This window comes from Pelecanus crispus, chromosome 17 (genome assembly GCF_030463565.1).
Source record: "Pelecanus crispus isolate bPelCri1 chromosome 17, bPelCri1.pri, whole genome shotgun sequence".
Classification (NCBI taxonomy): Eukaryota; Metazoa; Chordata; class Aves; order Pelecaniformes; family Pelecanidae; genus Pelecanus; species Pelecanus crispus.
The window spans coordinates 8,936,736-8,960,087 of NC_134659.1; the positions used below are offsets into that span (position 1 = coordinate 8,936,736).

The window sequence follows — 23,352 nt, forward strand, 5'->3', positions numbered from 1 at the left end:
CTTAGATAAAAGGAAAAAATCAACACAACGAACTTGACTGAAAGGCTGACGTGGGCGCGCTGGACAGAGGTCTGTCCAGGGACAAACCCCAGTCACTCACCAGCAAGATCTATGTGGATAGTAGCAATTGTGTCCCTGCTTTCAGGGCCTCAGCCTCTGCAAGGTGACCTCCCCACAGGGGTGGGAGCAAAGGCACTGCCACATCACAGCAAGGCTCCTGTTGCCAGAAAATGCAGCGCTTTGCAGCTGGGTCTGTCAAGCTTTTTGAGGGAAATACGATGTGATGAACCTTGCCAAGCCCCCTGATCAGAGCACAAATGCTGCAGACCTGCTTCTACACCAGGCAATGAACCTTTCCCCCTACCCTCTGTCCCCTGCAGCCTCAGGCTTTTGGGTCTCAGTAGTTGACAGCTTTAATCTGCGACTCCTTTTGTGTGCAGACCTGTGAGGAACCTGCAGACGCAGCTACAGTGCAGGACTCCCTTACACACACTCACTCAAATTGGCTCTGCACTGATGTGCGCTTGAGGAGCATGTTTAAACATTCAGTATGTACAAGATGATTTGAAGCTGGAACATAAGAGCAGCTGGATTCACTCTCACACATCCACGTGGCTGAGAGCAACCAGAGGACCTGTGTGGTCCTGCAGTGGCTGAAGAGACCACCCAGTTGTATGTACATGTCCTTGGAAACATTCACCAGGCTGGCTGACGCCAAGGCTGGGGGCATCTCTGCTCTGCCGACAGACTTAGCCAGAGGAACAGCAGAGAATGCAGATTCTCCTGATCTACTTCACCACCCTTCTCCAGCTTCACACAGAGCCCCCAATTTCAAATGACTGCTGAGATAACACATTTATGCACATGCTCTAGTCAAACGCAGCACAGAAAGCTGCTGTTCTGGTGCCTATTTCCACAGCATCCACAACTCTCAAGAACAGTCACTGCAAATCACTTGGGACTCTTCCTCCAGCCGAGACTTTTTAGGATGTTCTTCTTTGTAAGTTCCCTCCAGATCACTTCTCCCGAAGGACGCAGACTCCAGCGTCACAGCGCTGCATCCCCAGGGAGGTTACCACTTCCCAGTTGTCAATGATGGGATCATAGCACTCAATGCTGCTCAGCAGTGAGTTGCCATCATATCTGCAAGGAAAGTTACAGGTGAGGGATGCTGCTGAAGGAAGAGGTTGAGGCATTCAGAGCCCTTCCTGGGAGGGCTGGACAGCTGCATACAGCAGGAATGGCCGGAGACAAAACCACTGCATTATGCTCCCTTTTGCTGTCTGCTGCTGCTGCTCTCCTGCCTGTCTTGGCCCCAGACCATCACACTGCCTATATCGGCTGGGCACGGTGACTCTGTGGGCTGTCTCCTCTCATACAGCTTGAAATGTAAATGCAAGGAGAGGCCACCTGAAACAGAGCAGCAGGCTGCATCACCTAAACTCACTTGTTCCAGCAAACAGACACGCAGGGCATCTCCCTCTCCAGCCCAGGGCAGCCACTTACCCAGCGATTGCATACAGCCTTCCCCGCAGCACGGTGGCCCCCACATAGCAGCGGGGGGTTGTCATGCTTGTTACAGTTGTCCAGGAATCAGTGCGAATATTATAGGCTTCCACAGAGGAGAGATGTGCCGTCCCGTCGAACCCCCCGACTACATAAATGTGGTCATTCAGCAAAGCCACTCCAGCCCCTGGAGAGAGAGAAGGCAGCACAGTTACACCCATGAGCGACACTGACAGCACCGTGCCCGGGGCTCGCTGTTACAAGGCTGAACTAGGTCAGTTCCTCCCTCTTCAGAGGACATTTTCTTATGCTTATATCTCCCACAAAAGAGCTGTCACAACCCAGTGTCTTCTGTTATTGCTGTCTCCAATACAATATGTGAAAACCTGTAACTCTACCAAATTCTGCTGAATCTCTGGCACAAGGGGGACTGAGCAACACTGCAGCCGGGGCAGCAGCAGCAACATGACATGTTCACCTTGGCTGAAAGACACCCCGACCCCCTGAACAGACCAGCACAAGCTCGCTCTGCTGGCAGGTAGCCAGCTGGGACTCTGTCACCACAGACAGGTTTCTTTGGTGTCCCTGGCTCCCTGGTGTCCCAGCCCCTGGCTGTTACAAGGAGAATGATGCTGCTCCATGTGAAGCTGGAGGAGGGATTTCTTTGACATTGCTCTTCTGGGAGGCAGGGAGATGAAAACTGGTGTCCACTGCACAGTCACAGAGATGTAAATGGCTGAAGCGTCTGTCTGAACAGCTGTTCTCACCTGCCCCAGTAAAAGCAGTCAATAATACAGTTGGCCCAACTGGGAATTTATGACAACAGCAGAAAATAAACCTCTGCCAGCCTCTGTTCCTCATCTGCAGCCCCCTTCAGGTAAAGCACCAAAGAATGCAGTACGATAACAACACGCTTAGTGGCCTTAGGTGTTCTTGCCAACAGCCACTGCTGTTTCAAGCTGCATCTTGAGAGCAGAGTAAACCCTGTCAGGCTGTTACCATCAACATGTTGCACTGATGAATATCCCGAAGGAAACAAGCCAAAGAAGCCAGCTACCCTGCAGCTCTTGGGCACTGATCTGTTTCTTCTACAAACAGGGTATAAGAGACTTTCTGTTCCACTAAATGCAACCTCACTTTCACTGTCTGTCCTTGCTGAGAGCACCAAAACAGCTGGGAATGGCCAGGCTGCCCCAATGGCCTCTCTGATAGCTTCAGTGAGGAAGACTTCGGCTGAGAAGAGAGGCCAGACCGAGGCCTAATCAGGGAGGCTGGGTCTAGCAATGCGATATGGCCATGGTTTCTGAGGGGTGTCCTGCCTCCAGAATCTGTCCTGAGATGAAGAGAAACAAGGAGGAGACACTCTCTGCGAATAAAGGCAAGATTACTTTTAGTCCTGGTCTTTCTTGGAATTCAAAGACCCGCAAGCAGACAGCTCTAGAAAGAGCGTCAAAGCCTTGGGGCAAAAGAAGTCCTACAGGGTCCAAGGTCACCAGGATGGATGGACTGGAACTGACACCAGGATGGAGATTGCAAGTGCAACTGGTATCTAAGCTACTAGCAGTTCAGGGTGTTAGTACCACAGAACAGCAGCACAAAAACCTGGGCCAAAAAATATTCTTGGGCTCACCCCCATTGCAGACCTCAGTGGTCCAGGTCACGGCACTGAGGAAGGAACTTGGCTGAGTCAGTGCTGGGGTCAAGAGCCTCACAACATTCCTGCTCGCTTGTGACACTGAGGAGCCTGCTCTGTGGGCCGAGGCACAGCTACCAAAAGCCTGAGTCTTGTGGGAAGCTAGCATGGACCTGGGAAACACTTCTTCTAAGAGGCTTTCCTTTGAAGTCTTTGGTTTTGGTCTTGCCAGAAGCCATCTTCTCTGGTGCACACAACAGACCCCCTGGGGTGAGCCATCTCATCCTTAAGCTTTCTAGAGATCTGTGGATAGGTCTCGCATGTTGCCTCTGACGTAGGAAACCCCACAGATTTTATCACGTGTTTGTATGTGGGGTCTTCCCAGATGTGGAAAGTGACCAACTTCTAAATCAAATCCATTCTTGGCCTATGGGAAATACTTTCCAACCCACACTTAACAGGAATAGCCCTGTCACAGGAATAAATATTTAAAGCTCGGTGTTTTGGTGAATTCCACTGCAGGCACAAGAAAGCTTAAATGTTTTTAGAAGAGAGACCAGTTTTAATTGAGCAACCAGCACTTGTCCCTAAACAAGAACACTGCAGCAGAGAACAAACAGAAACAATGCTACCTAGGCTAACTGTAAAGGACATTTATTGAAAGAACTAGAGAAAAAGCAACTTCAAAAGGGTTTTGAAAGAGGGCCTGTAAGCACAGCAGAACTACTCCATTGAGAACTGCAAAGCTGTGGAGGCACTGAGCATCCTGCCCATCCACACACGGCTGAGTGAGGCCACGGCTGCTTGTGAGCATGGCCATGAAGGTCTGGGGCCGGTGGCCTGAGGCGCAGTGCAATAGCAGAGGGCCAACACTTGAGCACAGAGGAGCTGCATGAGCCTCACAGGAACTCCTCTGAGAAATGAAGGAAAGCTGAGACAGAAAGTTACTCCAAAAGTAGGATTTAAACTGTATTTTCCTCCTAGATACAGCTGTCAAAAGTTCAGATAGGGCGCCAAGCAGGAAAGACAAACTAAGAATTGGTGGGGGATAATCGATGTGTGACTGCACCACATTTCAAGTCATTAGCGTAAGACTGTTGCAGCATGACACTGCTCTGGCAGTGCTGCTCTGTGCGTTACTGCTGCCCCAGGAGCTGAGGCCCAGCATTTCACAAAGCGCAGTGCTGCAGGTGAAGGAGGGCCTGCCAGAGCACTCCTGCCTTCACTGTGTCCTGTGAAGCTGACGAGCACTGACTTAGCAAACTGTCCCATTATCTTGCACTACGGTCTGTAGTTTGTTCATTGCTAGCTTTTCACCAAGCCATGCACTGTTCCTAGTTATGGAAGCCACACAAGACTTCCCCTCCCTCCCTGTAACCTATAACCCCCACCCCTGGCCATTCCTCTATACACACCTTAGCATGGGATGGAGACATCAGGCATGTGAAAATTAATCTTTCTCTTGGGGAATTAGGTCAGCGTGTCCTAAAATCATCCCTTCTCAAAGCCAAACCACCCACTGGGGCCAGTCAACATCTGCCAGGGCAGCAGGACAAGCCAGCAGTGACTGCTTACTCAGCGCAGCACAAAACATTTTGACCTCAAGGCGCTGTGGGCTCTTACCTGAGCGCTTAGTGGCCATCGGGGTGACATTTGTCCAGTGTCCAGTGTGGGGATCATACCTCTCTACAGAATTCAGTATGTTCAGCCCATCATAGCCACCTGAAACAAAATACAGGGGCAAACCATAGACTTCTGGAAAATGTTTTCTGTGTAGAGAGCAGTAACATGCTTGGTTCATCCTTAGTACAGTGTTGCACTGCAATCAGCACAACCCACAGCACACCAGGCTGGCAGAACAAAGAGGATCTCTGCAGCTTGCAATGCCAGACTGGGGCCAGCTCAGAGCAAGCTCTGCCCCTGCACTGCACAGGGCCGTGCTGGGAGACAGCAGCACCTCTCCAAACCAGTACAACCAGGTTAGCACCACACTGCCCAAAGCTGCCTCTGAGCATGCTGATGCCAATGTTGACGCCATCCTGCTAAAGCAGATGTACAGCTTCCAGACCTGGTGCTGGCTCAGGGTCTGCGTGCTGCAGCCGGCAGCTGACACTATGAGGCTACATGGTGGAGGCTGGGATGTCTCAAAGAGCTGCTTATCACAAGAGGATACCAAGAAATCTCATTGTGCAGCTTCAGCAAAGGAGCGGCGTGCTGGCATCTGCCTTGGGGGATCAGCGTGAGGAAGAGGGATTTGGGAGAGGGAAGTGAAACCCATAAACCAGTGTCCAATATCTGTGACTCCCCAGGAACAGGAATGCAACCAATGTGGGTACAGTGCTGGGCCTGCCTTTTCTGCGGCCCAGAAGGTGTATCTACAGAACAAGCCTACTAAAGTCTTCAGAGTGATTTGCCCTCTAGCACTCTCACCGTATTCACAGCTGCCATGGGTCTCTGAAAATGAAACGAGTACTACAGAAAGGAGCTGGAACACATACAGCTCAGGATGCATTTCTGGAGCACTACAGCCAACATTGCTTTGTGTGGAGCAGATGTACCCTCTGTCCTGTGGCTATCTGCTTCATCTCTAGGGCATCTTAGCCACTGCCTAGCCCTGCAAACCTCAGCTGGCACTGCTCATCCCCCACACTTCAGCCGTCCCTCAAATGTAGGCTGATTGTGTCCCATTTGCTTCTGACAGCATTAACTGTCATTATATGGCAGCTCCAGTCTAAGCCATTGCGATGGTAGTGGAGAGAACGGGCTATGTTTGCTGACAGAGCTGTGCAGTTCTCAGTGCAGTGAAGTTAAATCTTCTCTTCTAACCTGGACATGACATAATTGGTGCTCCCACAGACAGCATCTGCACTGTCATTTCTGTAAAAAGCAAGTATTTGCAGAATGCCTACAGGTCCTCAGGGTACCTACCGAGGCAGTAGATAACTCCATTAGCTACAACAAGCCCTGCTCCTTCCCGTGCTGTCTGCATGTCTCCCAGCATACTCCACTGATCGATGTTCGGGTCGTATCGTTCCATACTGGTGTGACGTCGGCTTCCATCAAACCCGCCGGAAACATAGATCATATCTGCAACGTCAGACAGAGGCTGGACTCAGCAAGTCAAGTATCAAGCATGCACATGGAGCAAGAAGGCCCTCGCCGATGGAGCAAGCCTACAGCATGGACTGCAAAATACAGGAACAACTACAGACCTTGACACATTTGAAGCTAAGACAAACCCGGCCTCCTCACCCTAGCTCACTGCATCAGCCTGCTCACAGACCCAACAAACTAAACAAACATAAAACCCATCTGGCCTTTAAATCTGCTTCTTGCCGATGGATGAAAGAGAACATGCACACTCCAGTTATTTTTTTCATGCCGCAGAACCTACTGAAAAACTGCCATGCCCAAACCCTGCCTGTCACTAGCATCCTGCCAGCACCTCCCCAAAGTAAATGCTTACAAGGTAGTAAACACACAGGTAGCAAAAGGAAAAAAGATCCAAAAGACGTATCTGGATCATCAAGGTCAGTCCCTTATACTGGATAACCCAATTCATGCAACACTTCCATAAATCTGTCATCTTCAAAGCAGCTGCATTTTTAAGAGAATTTTCATTAGAATAGATTCTTAACAATCTAAATAAATAATATTTAATCAATAATAATTATTATGAGATATTCTAATATAAGCATTAAAGCACAGAATATTCATTAGAGTAACTGCTATTTTAATGGCTAAAAAACTTCCTCTCATTTCCACACCAACGTTTCCCTGGCCTGTTTATAACCATTTGTTCTTATTCAATTCTTATAGTGCCCATTTCCTTCTTATGCCAAGTTATACTCATAGAGAGCAATTCATATCCCCTCTTGGCCTTTGCTTTGCCAGCATAAGCAAGCTGAAGTGTTCTGGTTTGCTCAGTAAAGTAGTTTTCTTCTTCCAAGTCTGTCGTAAGGATCCTCCTCTGCACATGCTCTGGTTTCAGCCTCTCTCCAGTGCTGGATGGTTATTGCTGTACTTGCTGTCCTGTACTCAGTAATATGCGACACCGTCACCACCCCGAGAGCTTCCCACTCCATAATCCCTCACAGAGTTCCTCTCCCTTGATGCACAGACACATGCCATAAGAATGAAGCGGAGGCAGAGCTCCTCTCAGGATATGTGGGCAAGTTTTCCATTTCTACATCCAAATGATGAGAAGCCACAATTTCAGACTCACCAACTCCCTCGGAGCCATCCCACTCTGCACATACCAGCTCAGGGCATTTCAGGACGAGAACTGAACAGGCTGTACTGCCCTGTCAGTACAGTGACCAGGACATACCTCCAAGGGTCGTGGCTCCTGCCAGGCCTCGCCGAACGTTCATCGGAGCCACGGAGTACCAGATACCATCCTCATCCGATGTATAATCCAAGCACTCCACTGAACTGAGACGAGAGCGACCATCATACCCCCCAATCACATAGATCCGATCATGCAGGGACACTGTAGCAACATAGCGTCTCTTACGGGTGATGCTCTAAAACAGTAAAAGAATAAAAAGGTCAAGGAGAGGAAATAACACTGATGCATGGAGACCAACCACTGTTCTTCCATCCTCTTTTGCTGCTCTTTTGGAAAATGGCCCACTACCACAGAGGCAAACAGCACTGTGGGTTTAAAGGATACAGCCCTGGCTAAAATGCTCTAATGACTGTGTCTGCCTTCCTCTGCCTGTACTCTGTCTCTGCCATGCTCTCTTCTCATGGCCAGGCCTCTTTGCAGTAAAATATTTTGCATTAAATGTCATTTATCTTATGCTGCTACTGAATCTCTGATGCATCTCGGGGGTTTGTGTGCCTCCCACTGGCTCCCTGCAGAGACTGTTAATGGGAAAATGTGGAGACTTGGAATATTTGATGAAAATACCTGAAGCTTTTAGCCTCCAAAAAAGAACAGAATTTTGGGACACCACGTGATACAGGGTCTTCTGTGATTAGCGATATTAAAGAGGAGGCAGATCTCCACCATTTCACACAAATAAAGGTGATTTTAAATTTGGGTAGAAATAGTCCTCAGTGCAGGAATTCTCTCTTCTTTACTATCTCCTGTTGTGCTCAGAAACAATGAAACCAGAGAGATCATGCAGCCTGCCTGAAAGCAGGACTGACTATACTATTCCTATTGACATTTCAATTATCATCACTAACCTTAAAGTTTAACACCCCTTCAATGAGAAACATGATAGCTCTCACTCCCACAACAAAGATGTGGGTCTCTGTAGGCTCATCTGATTAGAAATATGACAACCACCTCTTATACAAAGCTTACTTAGCAAATCTGCAAATGTGAAGCAGTTTCAGCATTTGCTATGTAAACCTCAGCAACTCTAAAGAATTTATGGCAGAAATTCTAAGCAGAATGCAAAGGATAGCCTGAAAAGGAATGTTATATAGCTGACGCTACAGGATCAGTGTTTGATCACAGCCTGTTCAACCCAGTGGTGGTCAAAAACGATCCCTTACTGGCAAGAAACTCCACTCCTGAGTCTTCGGGTCGTATTTCTCCACAACATCAATAGGCGACTGCTGACTGCCAAAGCCGCCAATCACAAGCAGGACTTCATTAGCTCCTAGAGCAAAGAGGGAGAGCAAAGTCAAGTTAATCCCTTCACAACCAAAGGGTCAGCTCAAGGCAATCACCAGAAGAATCTCTGAGCCCTCCTTGGTGCTTCCTTAGTCACCTCTAAATCCCTGTTTTCATCAGTACTCTGACGCTGGCACCTAACCTGGGTACAGTCACCTGGACTCCCTCTATCCCCAGTGGGGAGGAAGAAAGACAAACTCTTCCAGGGTGCGTGGCAGTAAGACTAACTCAGGTGTAGGAGCTGTCTGCTGGAGGGCTGTTCCTCCTCATGTCAGAGGGACTCTGAGAAGACAAGCTGGCTAAGTTAGGTGCTGAAGTTGCTCGATAATATCTTCTTTTGTATTCTTTCCATGATTTTTTTTTCAAACCCTATGAAAGCTGAAGGAGGATGGCTGTTTCCCTGGAGCCTCCTCACAAAACAGGGCCTTCTCCCCTTGTCTGCAAATGACATCCAGACGGCACCTTTGTTCACCATTTCACTGAGAAACAAGTCAGGCTGACTGAAGCCTGAAAAATTAATGAAATATTTTCAGAGGAATTGCCTCTTAAGTCTTATGTATTTTATTTCAAAGTTGCGTTCCCTCTACTTTCTTTTGACTGAGATTGTCCATGAATTTTTCTTATTTTCTCCCTGAGAGTTAAATAAGACTCGTGTCCTGGAGAGTTTTAAATTCCCTTGTAATGATTGTGTTAGTGGTAGGTTTTTATCATAGTTTTAAAAATCGATGAGCATCCCCAGAATCCCTTGGGCCCTTTCTGCAACAGGGAGTTTTACTAGAGTTTAGAACTCTCCAGCTTTTCATTGCAGAAGGACTGAACACTGAGCAACAAAGATTTAACAAGACCTTGTCTATCACAAAGCGAAACAGCTGCCACCTCAGATGAAGGAGAATAATACAAAATATAACTGGGAAGGATTCACAAAAAAGCTCCAACAACAACTTTGAAAGCCTGCTGTACAGTGTGACAGCTAAAAGTGCAATCATTTCAGTTTATCCCATAGAAAGTTAATACACAACTTGATCACAGTTTATAGTGACACATGATAAGAGCATTGCTGATAGCAGATGATATCAAATCAGCTAAAAAAGGTGGGGCTGAATCCAGAAGATGAACCTCAGCAGTAAGGTGCAGTTTTTCCCTGTATAATTAAACAATGAAACCGTTTTGTGATGTCTCCTTTATTGGGTGAAGCATTTCAACTAAGAACAAAATGAAATCTGTCTTTCTAAAATGACAGGTTGAGCTGAACTGCATGTCATTGAACTGATGTAGGATGTTCCAAGAAAAACAGGAGACATGCTGTGGCCTCGACTATGCTGGAGGTCAAACCACATCATAACAACATTCCCTTCAGGCCAAAAAATCTAATCAATGTGTGTCTCTGACAAACCTAATTTGCCCTCCTCCTTTACTGCATAAACTGCATTCAGTCCCTTAAAACAGTGTTAATAACAGGAAATGGCCATGAAGGGTTTTTCAGGGTCCCTCTCCGCTACACAAGCAGCAGCACTGGAGAACATGCAGCGAGGTTTGCTTGCAGGAAGAGCAGTCAGTGCTGGCACCGATGGCAGTGCCCTGTGAGTGTGCCTGGGGTTAAAGGCATGGCAGAGACAGTCCAGAGAGTGAGTCTGAAGATAAGAGAAGGAGCATCAGGTGAGGAATGGCCACAGTCATGAAGAAGCCAGTAAAATACTTTTCCTTCTTCTGCAGGTCATTCCTACTGTTTATGTTGCTCTCAAGTGCTTACAGCCCTAAGCCAAGCATTTCCCCAACAATTCAGTGACTGTGCCTGGTAGGAGTTACTGAAATAGAGAAAGAAATTATAATTTCTTTGCCTTAACAAGACTGGGGGGGGGGGAAGTACCTCTGAAAGGAAAGAGGGACCTCTCTGTCTCCCTCCTTGTGCCCTCCCCTCTGAGATTCCCTGCTGAAAACTTATCTTCACTGTAACACAGCTGTCTCTCACCCCACAGCTCTTTTTGTTTCTGACACTGATACCTGCCCTTTGAGACAGGAAGAAACTCTTCCCACACTGCTTGGAGAGCTGCATGCTGAGACAAACATATCTGGAGGCACCAACAACTCAGGAAACTGGTTTTATGGTTACAGCAGAGGCCTGGGATTAAAGGCAACCACTTAGTCCCCACATTGCCACTAAGCAATTGTGCTCTGAAAAAAATGTACCTCTGTCCTTTGCTCCAGTCCCCTTTCTGTACCACTGGGGACTGTGGATGGACAAGTTACTGCTGTGAAGCACGTCAGTGCAATTACAAGGCACTAGACATGGTGTATAATACAATACCTGCCAATGCCCCAGACCTTCTCAGTGTCCTTTCCTTTGCTGCTCACCTAGACGTGCTCTTGTCCTGGGTCCTTGCATCTGACTCCGGAGCTCGGGCCGAAGATGAAATTTCTTTGCTTCATCTACGAGGTCTCTGCACTGCAGACTGCATCGTATAAAAGGCTGAGGGAAAACATGAGTCACTGGTACATGCAATGTATTTTAAGATCCCTTATAAGTACTGTCCTAAAGCCAACTCCCATTGGTTCAGACAGCATTAAAATGACTTGTGTGCAGGCTGTGGCTAGTAGTGTCATGGTGGAAATACTGCACACAAGGAAATGCAAAGACAACTTAAGACTGGACTGCATCTGAAAAGATATGGCTCAGCTCTCACACCAAGTCTGGCACTGCAGGTTCCGTAATGAAAATAACTATATTGGAAAACTAAGGAAAAGCCACTTCTGCTATATTTAAGCCAGCAGAGGTATGTCTGAGAAGGGGGACTGGCAGTGAAACTACACTTGAAATCAGTTTGGCTGGATCTGCCCCACGTAATCAACTCTCAGCATGCACCTGCCATCAAAGAAGAAACAAGGAGCACAGCACAACGAAGCAGTTTTGTCAGATCTGTCAGCTTGATCCCTGTGCACATGGGACATGGAGCTATGAAAAGACTACACAAGTAGCAAGGTCTTCTTTAAAAGAAGCGGGGGACACTGCAGCCCAAGGACAGTCTCATCTCCTCCTTGCATAATGCCGTGTAATTACCCTCACTGGCTGAGGCCCTGAGCCAACCCCTGCGAATGCTCAGTGTTCAGTTCCCTTTGGGTGTTTGGTGCTATATGCTGCTGCAATAAGTTAAGATTTATTTTTACAAGTTCTTGGTGCTTGCACAAGAAGACCAGGGTGTTCAGAGCAGATGATGCCACACAGGGCCAACACTCTACTCTCCATGCTGTCCCAAGATAACGACATCCCACCAGAGTGTGTCACCTCCAGTCTGGAGAGGCCACCCTGTGCAGTAAGAAAGCTGAGGCCCTGTATACACACTATCTTAGGCTGGTTTTGGAACAGATCTAATTATTTTGGTACCAGTCCCTTTCATGTTAGCTTCAATTTCAATTTAAAGCGGACTATAACAATCTGACTAAACACATTTTAGCTCTGGCACAACTTAACTGTCTGTTAGCTGCCCTTATTTAAGAACATCCATTAAAGGCAGCTATATCACATTAGAGATGAATGTTGCTAAATCAGCCATTTCTCTATGGAGAGAAGTCTGTCATTCAACATTCAGCACCTGTCAGGTGACAAGGGCTAGTCACTACTCATTACCTTACATCGCCATCAAACCAGAATTCTGGTTTGAACTTCTCTGTGCCTTCCTGTCAAACCTTGCATGGGGTCAGCATCACTTCTTGTTTGGAACTGAAGTTCTATTGCAAAAGCTTAATTATCTCTTATCATCGTCCACATTTTGGTTTGCCTCTGCAATACCCCAGCCACACAAAGCAGCAGCATTAGATATGGCTCCAACTTGTGTGTTCACCCTGGACCTACACAGCTGCTGTCCTTCTCACTCAAAAGGTACCTGCTTGCCATCTGCACCTGAAACAATTTCTGAGGAGCCATTTCCTCCCTAGGATCGCATGCCAGCAGCCTTCAGCCTAAAGAGAGACCTGCTAGCACTTATGAATGAAAGGTACTTGTTAGAAAACTGTAACAGATGACATCAGAATGGTGCTACATATATCAGGAGACAACTGACTAATTGCTCTGGATGGGGTGCCCTTCCAGCTGAAAAGTAGGATGCTGTAACTGCTGGCACAGCAAACTGCTTCTGAGTAAAACAGTGGGCACTCCAGCTCAACGGGGACAACTCCGTAGTGTCAGCATCAAAAAGCATCAGCAGAGAAAGCAGCTTTTCACATGTTCTGTTAGGACAGCAGGAGCCTAACCAGAGAACATGGCATCACACACAGATACTGGCTCCCAGCTGTTCTGTGTCCATGGCCCCGGGCTGCTGATACCTCGGTGTCAATGACGTCGGTGATGTAGCGGGGGGTGAGAAGCGGCATGCGCACGTACTGCAGCAGTTCTGGCAGTGATGCTTCCCGTTCTTTTTTTGAGTGCTTCACCCAGTTTATAACTGCCTCAAACACGGGCTCTTCAGAGTCCACCTGGAAAGAGGAGACACACACTGATCAGACTGCAGGATAACATTTCAGCAGTCGCTGTGGAACAGGCAACTTCCAGGCTGTTGACACTACTTCACAGCTAGCGAGAGAGCAGGACATTTCAAGCAAGAGTTTGTTATGGAAATTCCCATGAGCTGTATTTACAAGCACTAAGAAATGCCCTCATTTTCTTTTTCTTAAAACTGCATTTGTTTTTTCCTTACAGCTGAGATCAACAATTGGCAGTATGAGCACCAGAAAAGTAAGCTTTATGGTACACAGCAGAGCCAGAAGCTGGGAGCCACCACTTTTGAGAGAGCCCGGAGACAGGCTGTAACTCGCAGGGCAGCTCCCCTGACTTCTCAGCGGAGCAGGAGTTACAGTCCTGCAAAATGCAAAGTACCACCATAAAGATGATCAGAATCATGTTTCCTTTTTACAGAGCAGTGACTCACTTAACCTCCTGCAGCCCTGTGCCCACGTACTGTCCCTTTAACACGCGAGTCATACCAGGTACGTTTAAGGGGTTTTTTATTTCAATCCGTATTTAAGAAACTATAAACAACTGGATTTCAGAGCGGAGAACCCCAGGGCATGAACGTTCTGACTAGTTTATTTCTCTCTCCATGGAGGACCAGCACATGCTTGTGCTTACACCACTTCCAGAGATTATACTGACTAAACCGTCTAAATTTGATACTTTTAGAGAACCTCACGTACTTTGGACATCTATGACTACCAAAAGCAAAATAATTGTAGAAAGCCCTATAATGTATTATTTAGGCTTGGTTTTCTTTTTGTATGTGTTCAGATCATCCAACGTAAAAGCAAATCAGACATGAATTTATTGTCATGAGATCTGTTAACTGCTATTAAATATGAAGATAAAAGGAGATACTATAATAAGAGGATTGAGCCTTCCCACCAATATATGACCGGTACACTTTGAAGTTCAGTTTGAAGCTGTCTATTGCAGAATGTTCTGAAGCAGGGAGCCACAGAGGTTAATTATGTGAGGTAATTCTTCCAAGCCATTGATTTATATTTGTTACAGTGTAATTTGAAATGGCCTCTTTCTATGTGAATTACAGGGAAAGGACAATTAGAGCTCACAAAAGGAGAGCAGAGTACTTTATTGTCTCCAATTTTCCCCACCTCTTCCTCAAATGCAATAATCCCACATAATTTTATCCCCTCCTGAACTGAGTGTCCTCTGACATATTTAACAGTTTTGTTGTTCGTGAAATCACTTCTGTTTTCTGATAAACGATGAGTAACGCTAAACACAGCACCACAGTGAGAACCTGCCGTTATACTTCTCCAACAGCCAGGGGATTTTCCAAGGGTGCTCCCTCAGTACCCTCTGATACAGCACATCACGTCTGCACTGGCACAGCAACAGCTGGATTTGCTTCATTCCACCTTCTTAAGGTATTACAACGAATGCACACCCCACTGTGTGTCTGCAAGGCCTGAATCAGCCCTCCCAATCCACAATGAATTTTACTTCGCCTGTGTGGATCATCTGATTAGTTTGGCTGGGTCGTTCTCAAGTTCCTCATTATTTCCTCTTCACTGTCCAGAAGAGTTATGTCAGTACTTGCCACAACCCGCATAAGATCAAACCCTCACAGCATTAAAGCTGCAGCTTGTTAAACACTAAACCAGCTCAGCCTTTCTCCACTGCTGATCTCAGCCTGTGCCAGGGTCTTTCACTGCTGTCTTGCATGCTCTTTGTCAAGCAGACTTATTAACAAGAGGAGGTCAGCTTGGCTGAAGGCCACTTTCATGGCAGACTTTCAAGGCATACATCAAGAATTCTCCTCTGGCTACCCCTATATTGGCTTTTCAGGAATTCCACCACAGATATCACTTACATTAGTTTGCTTCTAAGAGTTCATGTTACTGTGAACTCTGAATAGTGATTGCTTCAATCACTTCTTTTAGAACAGAAGCAAACATCAACTCTCAATGAAGTCCATCTCAATAAAAAAAAACACGTCTCCCCCCATTATCAAGGAATATTCAACTTATTTCAGTTCTCAAGAACATACATATTCATAGAAAATTTGGAAAAAAGTATTTGACAGGTTGCAGCCAAATAGTAAATCCTCCAGAAAGCAACCTTAAGGGAACAAAATCTGCATATAACTCCCTGAAAAGTCAGACTAGCCTGCACCATCATGCATTCTGCTGCTTGTAGAAGTAGAGGACACCCAAATGGCTGGGATGACACATGCATTCTTGTGCTGCTGAGTAGCATGCGAAGGTCTACAAATAGAAATTAAAGTCTCGGGGGTATTTCTGAAACGTAGGCATTGAGACAACTTGTCTTTGTAACCTCTGAAAACTCCTCCAGGGAAAGGAGGAGACAAGAGAACAAGAACTCTGCAGAGGTAACTAACTGTGATTGCCTTTCTTGCAAGAAACACTTGTGTGACAACAAATTCTTACATAGAAGCTACACGTTACTGATCAATTTCAGATTATGTGGCTAGAAAATTAGAAGAAGCTTCTTGAAAATTAAACTCCAAATTCAGGAACTATGTGAGAAGTCCACCCTAGGACTATGGACTAACTTCTGACTGGTTTCAACGTTTTACTTCAATGCTTTGCACATTAATGGTACTTTTCAGGTTTTACCTGAATTTCATCACACTTGATGAGCTTTTCAACCTCTTCTTGATTTAAGAGGATAAACTCTTCATGCTGAACCACCTCTGGAAAATGTTTCTGGCTGAAGACCTCTGCAGCTTGCATTAGATCAACACAATTGTGTGTCTCAGCAAAATCCCGAATGCCCAAACAATTTGATGGATCCAGCTGGCTTTCTAGAAACTCACAGCAAGCTTGTTTCACACCTATGGAAAATTGGAGGGGTGAATGAGCACTGCATGCTTACTATGAATCCACTGCTTTGGAAAGGGCTTCAGAAAAGAAAGTTCTAAAGAGTAATGAAAATCCAACTCAAATAACAAGCTTAAAAATACTACAGAAACACACACATGCAAATATTTCTTTGGAGGGATGTGAAAACACTAAGCAGTAGGCCATGTGTTTGGGCTGGTTTGATCTCTGGCTATTCTATTTAATGCAAAAATAAATCTGGTAAGACTCAAATATGATTTGTACTCAGCTTGATGGATTATAAACAAAAAACATATATGGTAGTGGATATGGCTACCAGATTTCTAGGTTTTTTCCAATGTCTTTTTGATAGTTGCCTGGGATTTGGGATAATTGCCTGTGATAGCTCCATAGGTGCACATGCAATGACATCAACATTTGTTATGACCCAGACATACTATGATGGCAGGTCAAATGACATCACGGATTTGCTTAGTATTATAAGTTGAGCTATAACATTTATGTGCTATACAGCCCACAATTCCTCCTGGGAATTCTCACGCAGAAATACAGTAGCCCAAAGCATGGAACAATAACCTGGTTTATCATCTTTTTTTCAACCCAAGGCAGTTCCTCTACCAATGACACCACAGCGCACAAGACAACAGAGGAAGTTTGACATAAGTACTTATAAATATCATGCCTCCCACAATCTGTCTTCCATTTGCAGAAGGTCAGACAAACCAAATCTCTGAACAGCAGTTTGTGCTGATACTCAGCAATTACCTTTCAGCTGAAGCAGACATGCCGCTGGGAGCAATTCTTGGACGTTTTCTACTGTCACATGAACAGTTTCTGTATATACAAAGTCTAGCAGGATTTCCATGGTGGAGGCTGTCAGTCCCTGGATATCTACATAGGGTTTATCTTTCTCTGAGAGCTGTAAATTAGAAGGGAGACAAAGGTTTATTTTTCAGTAATGTGATCAAAAAGCCAACAACGCTCAGCAGTTTTTTAAAATGTGATCTGTCAGAGAGGTTTCAACAGAGATTTGTCCTTTCTCTTCTTGTGCTCACTGAAAGAATAAGTGGAAGTAGGGAGTTTCCCTACAGAATTCACTTACAGAGTGAGTAAAAGACAAGTTCATTATGGATCGGGAGGACAATCAAACTGCATTGTAAAATGAGCAAGCTGAGATTAGAGATAGCAGAAATTATGTGTGTCATTTGTGCGAGACAACTAAAATCTCTCCTCCATGCAGCAACTCCAAGCTTTACTACAAGGAACAGTCCAGGGGGATTCCTCCCTGGGCTGGATGTATATGACATGCTGCAGTTTACATGGAGTAGCCACCTCACCACTCTGCTCTAAAATCAAACCAAATAAAAATATTTCCTAACTGTTCAATTCCTGATCCATTCTGCAAACTTATGGTGAAGGTTCCTAAAAAGAATGGCCAGAAAGTTCAGAGTTACAGGTTAAATGTAGGTTTAACTTAAACATTTGAAAGTAAAACGATAGTACATACAGTGACAATACTTACACAATCCTTTGTCCCCTGACCATTTTATCACCTCTAAGATACATAACTTCGGAAAAATTATTTTTTCCAAGGAATGTTACCGTCTTATCAGTCAATCTCTGGAAACAGCAGATTCTGCGAATCCACCAAATTTGCACCTCTGTAGGTACAAAACAGATTTCACAAAGCATCAGCTTTGTGGTTCAATGCATCATCCATCATGAAGCTGCTGGCACAGCATCTGATGATTCATGAGCAATGGGCTAGCAGGTGGGCTCACTAATCACATCCTGCACATAGCTGCAAGCTCATCAGCATGAATGGACCTCAATAGAAGGATGCCTCCATGCAGCACGCTGCAAAACCAACCTTTTTTCCATGACTTTTGAAGAAGTAGTCAGTATCAGTGCAAGCACAATTCAGATGAAAGCCCATGACTTTTCTTGCCAAGTGTGAGCCTGAAGTTGGTTACAGATAGATTGAGCAGGGACTCAGTGAACAGAAAGCATGATCAAAGCACGATCACTTGGCTTAGAATCTGCCACAGTTGGGGAAAAAGGAGGTAACACAGAAGCAGAGAAAACAAGAGCAGTCAAGGATACTCCTGCAGAGGCATTCAATGACACAGCAGCAGAAGGGAAGAAACGTCTCTGCTGAGACTGAGCCATTTCTGTGATGCAGAGAGATACACTTCACAGTAGAGAAGAGAAACACGGGAGGTAATGGTGATACCTGAAGTAATTTAAGGGAAGAGGCCTTTCAAGTCTGTTGACACAGTGAACAAACTTTATGGCATCCAGAGTCAGAAAGGAACAGCAAATTACCTTGTCTGACCTGCTGTATGACGGGCCATGCATTGCATTTAGAAGCTAAAATGAGTTCCTAACTTGGGCTAGACAAAACATTCCCAGAACAAGACTAAGCTGTCTGGAACAACAGATAAAGGACACAGATGTCACCGAAGGTCAGAACTGATCAGGCAAGATGTTCATATGATTCCAACAAGCAAATGGAGATGCACACCATACACACTTAGAAGAAAGAGGATAAGATGTTACAAACACCTACTGACAGGAGGTTACAAGGGCACCAGACCTCCTGGTAATGTGTTACACTGCATCAGGTAGAAGCTGTAGACATCTGTTCTTCACAGAGTGGGCTGGAGCTGCTAAAGAAGCTCCTGTCCCCACAACCAATATTCAATAATCAGCCATGAACATACTCTCTTTATACTGTTGACCAAAACGCAAACCATGGGGACAAAACTAATACTATAAAGACGATCACCTTCTGCTTCCCTTGCACTTCTGCTGCACTCCACTACTTGGTTGTTATTTGGCTCACAGTTTACTCAAGTGCTAAGATTGCTTGGAAGGAAGAAAACATTTCAGATAATTTCACACAATGTACATGATGCAGAATAACTTGGGATCCTAGCATCATACCTTAAAGAAGGATCTCAGAGTGGAGACAACTTGATGCTTAACATCCCATGAAGACTGAGCTGTAGTTCCAGACTGAATATGCCGTGTTAGAGAACCGTACACAGTGCTTAGCGCTGCGCTGTTGGGACAGAGAGAGTCCCTCTTTTATCAATACAGCAACATACTTGGACTCAGAAGCAATGCAAGATGATGGTCATACAATGCTAATCAAATCACAGTACAAGCAGCTTTCCTTTCACAGCTGTTTAGTAGTATGAGACAGATCTCTGCAGCTCTGCTGTTAGAATTTCAGGTTATTTTTCCCCTTTGTTGTTGTTGTTGTACTAGCCAGCAGGAAGTAAAGCAATAGGGGATTGATGCTCCCTGATAGAAGCACGTTTCTAACGCATCATAAAAAGTATGCAGCAGTACAGATCCAGAAATCAACTGGAGCATCCAAGAAAACACATTCCCATAGTTAAAGAGAGTCACTTGGAGACATCAATTTTACCCCAGGATGCCCAAGCTGCTGAAAGCCTTAAGACAGGGGTTGCAGGTCATAGCTCTGTTGTGAAACATAATGTTGCTGTCTCCTATTCCATCCATAAATCATGCAACTCACTCTGCAGGAGAATGGGCCTAAAATTTTGGAAACACTTTCTTATCCAAGGCCACTTCTTGGTTTTGCTTTTGCTAATGCAGATACACAAAACCATATTGTAATAAAGGCCTCCAATTTCTTCTCACATATAGGGGAAAAGAAATGGTGGCATGACAGTGCTAATACGTGGCTTACTGCATTCTGGAAGGTGTTCACAGTACAGGTAACCATGTAAGAACCTGGAAATAGAAGTTGTTTATTTTCAGAATAGAAGAATATTTCTCCATGTTCTAGGGGAAAAAACCTTCAATTTCTAGAACATACCCTCCAAGAGAAAACAGACTAATTTCTTTCCGAGGTGAAGCCAACGATCAGCTCTTAACACATCCTGAGTTAGGCTAACTTGTCCAAAGAAAGACAGAAATGCCAGTGCAAAACTAGGATCCAGGGGAGCATTTGCTAAAACTGCTCTTCAGTTTTCACTACAAGGAAGAACCCTGTCGGTAGAACTGACAGGTGTTCCAGTTTTCCCACACTACTCAGACAGGGATTCAACAGGTGATCAGTGGCTTCTCCTCATTCTGGAAAATGGGAGCAGAAAATGGCAAGAAATTAATGCTAAGTAAGACTGAGAACTTTTTAAAGTAAATGTGAAAGTCAGAAGTGAGAGAAGGAAGGAAACTAGAGACACAGGGATTGGCAAACGCAGTTCTTTATGATGATAATCTCCGATGACAGTCTTGGTGCTACACTGGCCATGCACAGATGTAACATGAATGACTGGGCATGCATAACCCAGGAATCAGTTCTGAACAAAGCCTTGTGTAGCCCAAGTCTGAGAAAAGCCACACATTACAGCCAGTCAAGCAGTCCCCAAATTCGCAGGAGGCGAGTGATGAAACGCAAAGGAAACCCTTGCAGAGACTGCTAGTCCATTATGCAATCCAGCATTTTGAGTTTCCTCAAGTTACAGCCATGGCGAAAACACTCTGTACCCACAAGTGTTTGGAGAGCAACCAAACACTGTCCCCTTACGCTCACCAACGTACTTGTCATTGACACACATGGGAAGCGGGTCCACTTTGAGGCTTACCAAGCTGTCATTTCCTGGAAAGAACGCTCTCCCACAAACACTCAGTAACTGCATGTGCAACTCGGCAGGTTTGTCATTTTGGGGTTTCCATACGAAAAAGCAAATTTGGAAGAAATACAAACTATGCAAAAGAAGTAAAACCCTTAAGGCAGCAGCAATTTGGGAGCGTGAGAGGTTGAGCAATCATGCCCACTGGGCACTGGGTGCACTTATTTTTCTAAGAAGAATTACATCTATGAATTAAGGTCACTACAATGTTACAGTTAAAATGAGAGTATAAAGAAGGAAGGAGAGACGATCTCAGCTTAGATCCAAAGTATACCAATCCTCAGCCTTTGTTACCAGCCACAAAGAACGTTCTGTAGCACACAGAGTGATTGGATCGCTACAGACTGCCTAGATAAAGTCCAGGAAGTCAAAAGCATTGACAGGAACATAGAGGCAAACACAAAGAAGCAGAGACAGTCTGCTATACGGCTGTGTACGTTGAAGCTATCGGTAAACAGAGAACTTCAGTCTCCAGGGACTGAATTTGCTTTGTGCATTTTTTTTAAAATTACATTTCCTTTATACAGAGAAAGAGCATGAACCTGACAAATTTACAAATTTCATGAAGACATGGACAGAAAATATATTGGTATGTGGTCAGTCCACCTACATCTTTTTTTTGGTTGTTTGCACAGGACTACAAAAACTAAGGCACCTGCTCACCCGACACAGCACTGAAAGAAAGAGAAGCAGGCACACAGACAGCTCTGCCAACAGTGTTCATTGCTGGATAAAACAAAGAACAAAATGATTCTCTCCTGCAAAGACTACTGGGCTAGCAGGGAGGTCTTTAGGACCTTTGAGCTACTTAGTAATTTTTCTCCCTGCTAATGGGGGAGTTGCTAGGATAAGGAAAGGATCTTCTGTAAGAAAAAGCCACGAAGATTGATTCAAACTTATAAAAGACAAAGCCAGGCAAAGCATCGTATATTTAACAATATGAATGAGTGCTAGCTTTAGCTCAATTACCTTTCGGTGATTTTGAAAAAACAGCACGCAGGTAGTGCAAGTCAATACAGTAAGTACTGTGAGAGCAAATGTCCTCACAAGTGAGATTGCTGAGTACAGCAACTGGGACCTACAGCCTCCCTCCTCAACCCCAGAGCTAGAGGTTACATCCTGTTCACAAGAGCAACAGCGCAACCCAACTGTACCCAACGATCAGCCAGTGTGACACAGGGACCAGAACATGAGTTAAACGCCCTCCATTTCAGTTTTAAAGGGCTGCCTGAATTCACCACCCGGTCCAAGGCACATACCACGGCTCGCACAGCTTTGCACTAGGGCTGGTACCCTTGGCAATAAAGATGCCCAGAAGCATCAAGACCATAAACCACCACTAAAAAAATCAGTAAATGTATGAGAGCCTTCCAGTTTGCCAACACAGCCTGGCAGCTCTCTGGTGCACAGGTTGGTCACGCAGTAGACAATGATTCACGACCACAGTCCCAACTGCAGCCTCTGACTCCCACCATGCCACGATAAAGGGCTCTGGGGCTACCACGAGGAGACCTAGAATCACCGCGAGGGGATCCTGGGCCACCACGGTAGGATCCAGAGGGCTCCATGCCCACCATGAGGGTATCCTGGGCCACCATGAGGGGCTCCAGAGAGACCCAGGGCCACCACGGGGGGGATCCAGGGCCACCACGGGGGATCCAGAAGGCTCCAGGATCACCGTGAGGGGCTCCAGGCCCCACTGCTGAGCAGCTTGACAGAGAGCAGCCCAAGCACTGGGCAGCCCTGCCTCCTCCACCCACAGAGCACCCAGGGCCGGCGGCAGCCCACGCTCCCGCGGCGCACCGACCTCGCTGGTGAACATGGCGCAGAAGTAGTCGCTGCAGGCGGCCAGGACGATGCGGTGGGCTGGGAAGTCCTTGTGCTCCACACGGAGGGTGACGTCGCAGAGCGTGTTGCTCTTCCGCAGGGCGTTCATGGCGTTGAGGATGGACTTGGCGTGCGAGTTGGTCATGATGTCCTTGGGGGGGGCCATGGCGCCCGGCACCTGCGGGCACAGCCAGCACGGCCACATGTCACGGCCCGCCCGCCGCGCCGCCAGGGGGCGCCCTCCCGCCGCGCCGCGCCGCCCCGCCCCGCCCCTCCCTCCCTCTATCCCTCCCTGCCCCGCCCGGGTCGCCCCCGCCCTGCGCCGCGCCGGCGGCCACAGGCCCCAGGCCGCCCGCAGCCCCGCGGCTTCCCCGCCGAAACGCGGTGCCCGCCTGCCCGGGGCGGCCCGGCCGCACTCACCGCCGCGGGGAGAGGTCCCGGTCCGCACACCTCGCCTCCCCCCCGCCCTTCCCTCTCCCCGCGCGGCGCGCTCTGATGGCGTCATTGCGCCGCGCCGAGGTGCTGCGGCACCCCGCCCCGGGTGCCTCGCGGTTGCCAGGCAACGGGCTCCTGCCGCCGCCCGGCCCGGCCCGACTCGGCCCGGCCCCCGACACCGCGGCACCGCCGCTCGACCGGGGCCCGGGGCCCGGGGCCCGGAGCCTCCCGCACAGAAGCGGGAGGAAGCGGTGCCGAGCGTGAGCCCGGCGGGGCCGGTGCCCGGGCCCGCAGCGGCGGGAGTGGCTTGGGCTTGCTCA

At 46.8% G+C, this 23,352-nt stretch overlaps 1 protein-coding gene across 1 annotated transcript; it reads right to left on the reverse strand.

The window, feature by feature from the left end:
- Positions 1–1,008: 1,008 nt before the first annotated feature.
- KLHL12 (kelch like family member 12) lies at positions 1,009–23,102 on the reverse strand. Its single transcript, XM_075722392.1, is given in 13 exon segments — positions 1,009–1,143; positions 1,507–1,693; positions 4,763–4,861; positions 6,068–6,226; positions 7,470–7,665; positions 8,651–8,757; positions 11,124–11,238; positions 13,089–13,238; positions 15,879–16,096; positions 16,869–17,022; positions 22,578–22,775; positions 23,018–23,059; positions 23,061–23,102. Coding segments are annotated over 13 exon segments (1,794 nt in total). The 3' UTR covers positions 1,009–1,016.
- Positions 23,103–23,352: the final 250 nt, after the last annotated feature.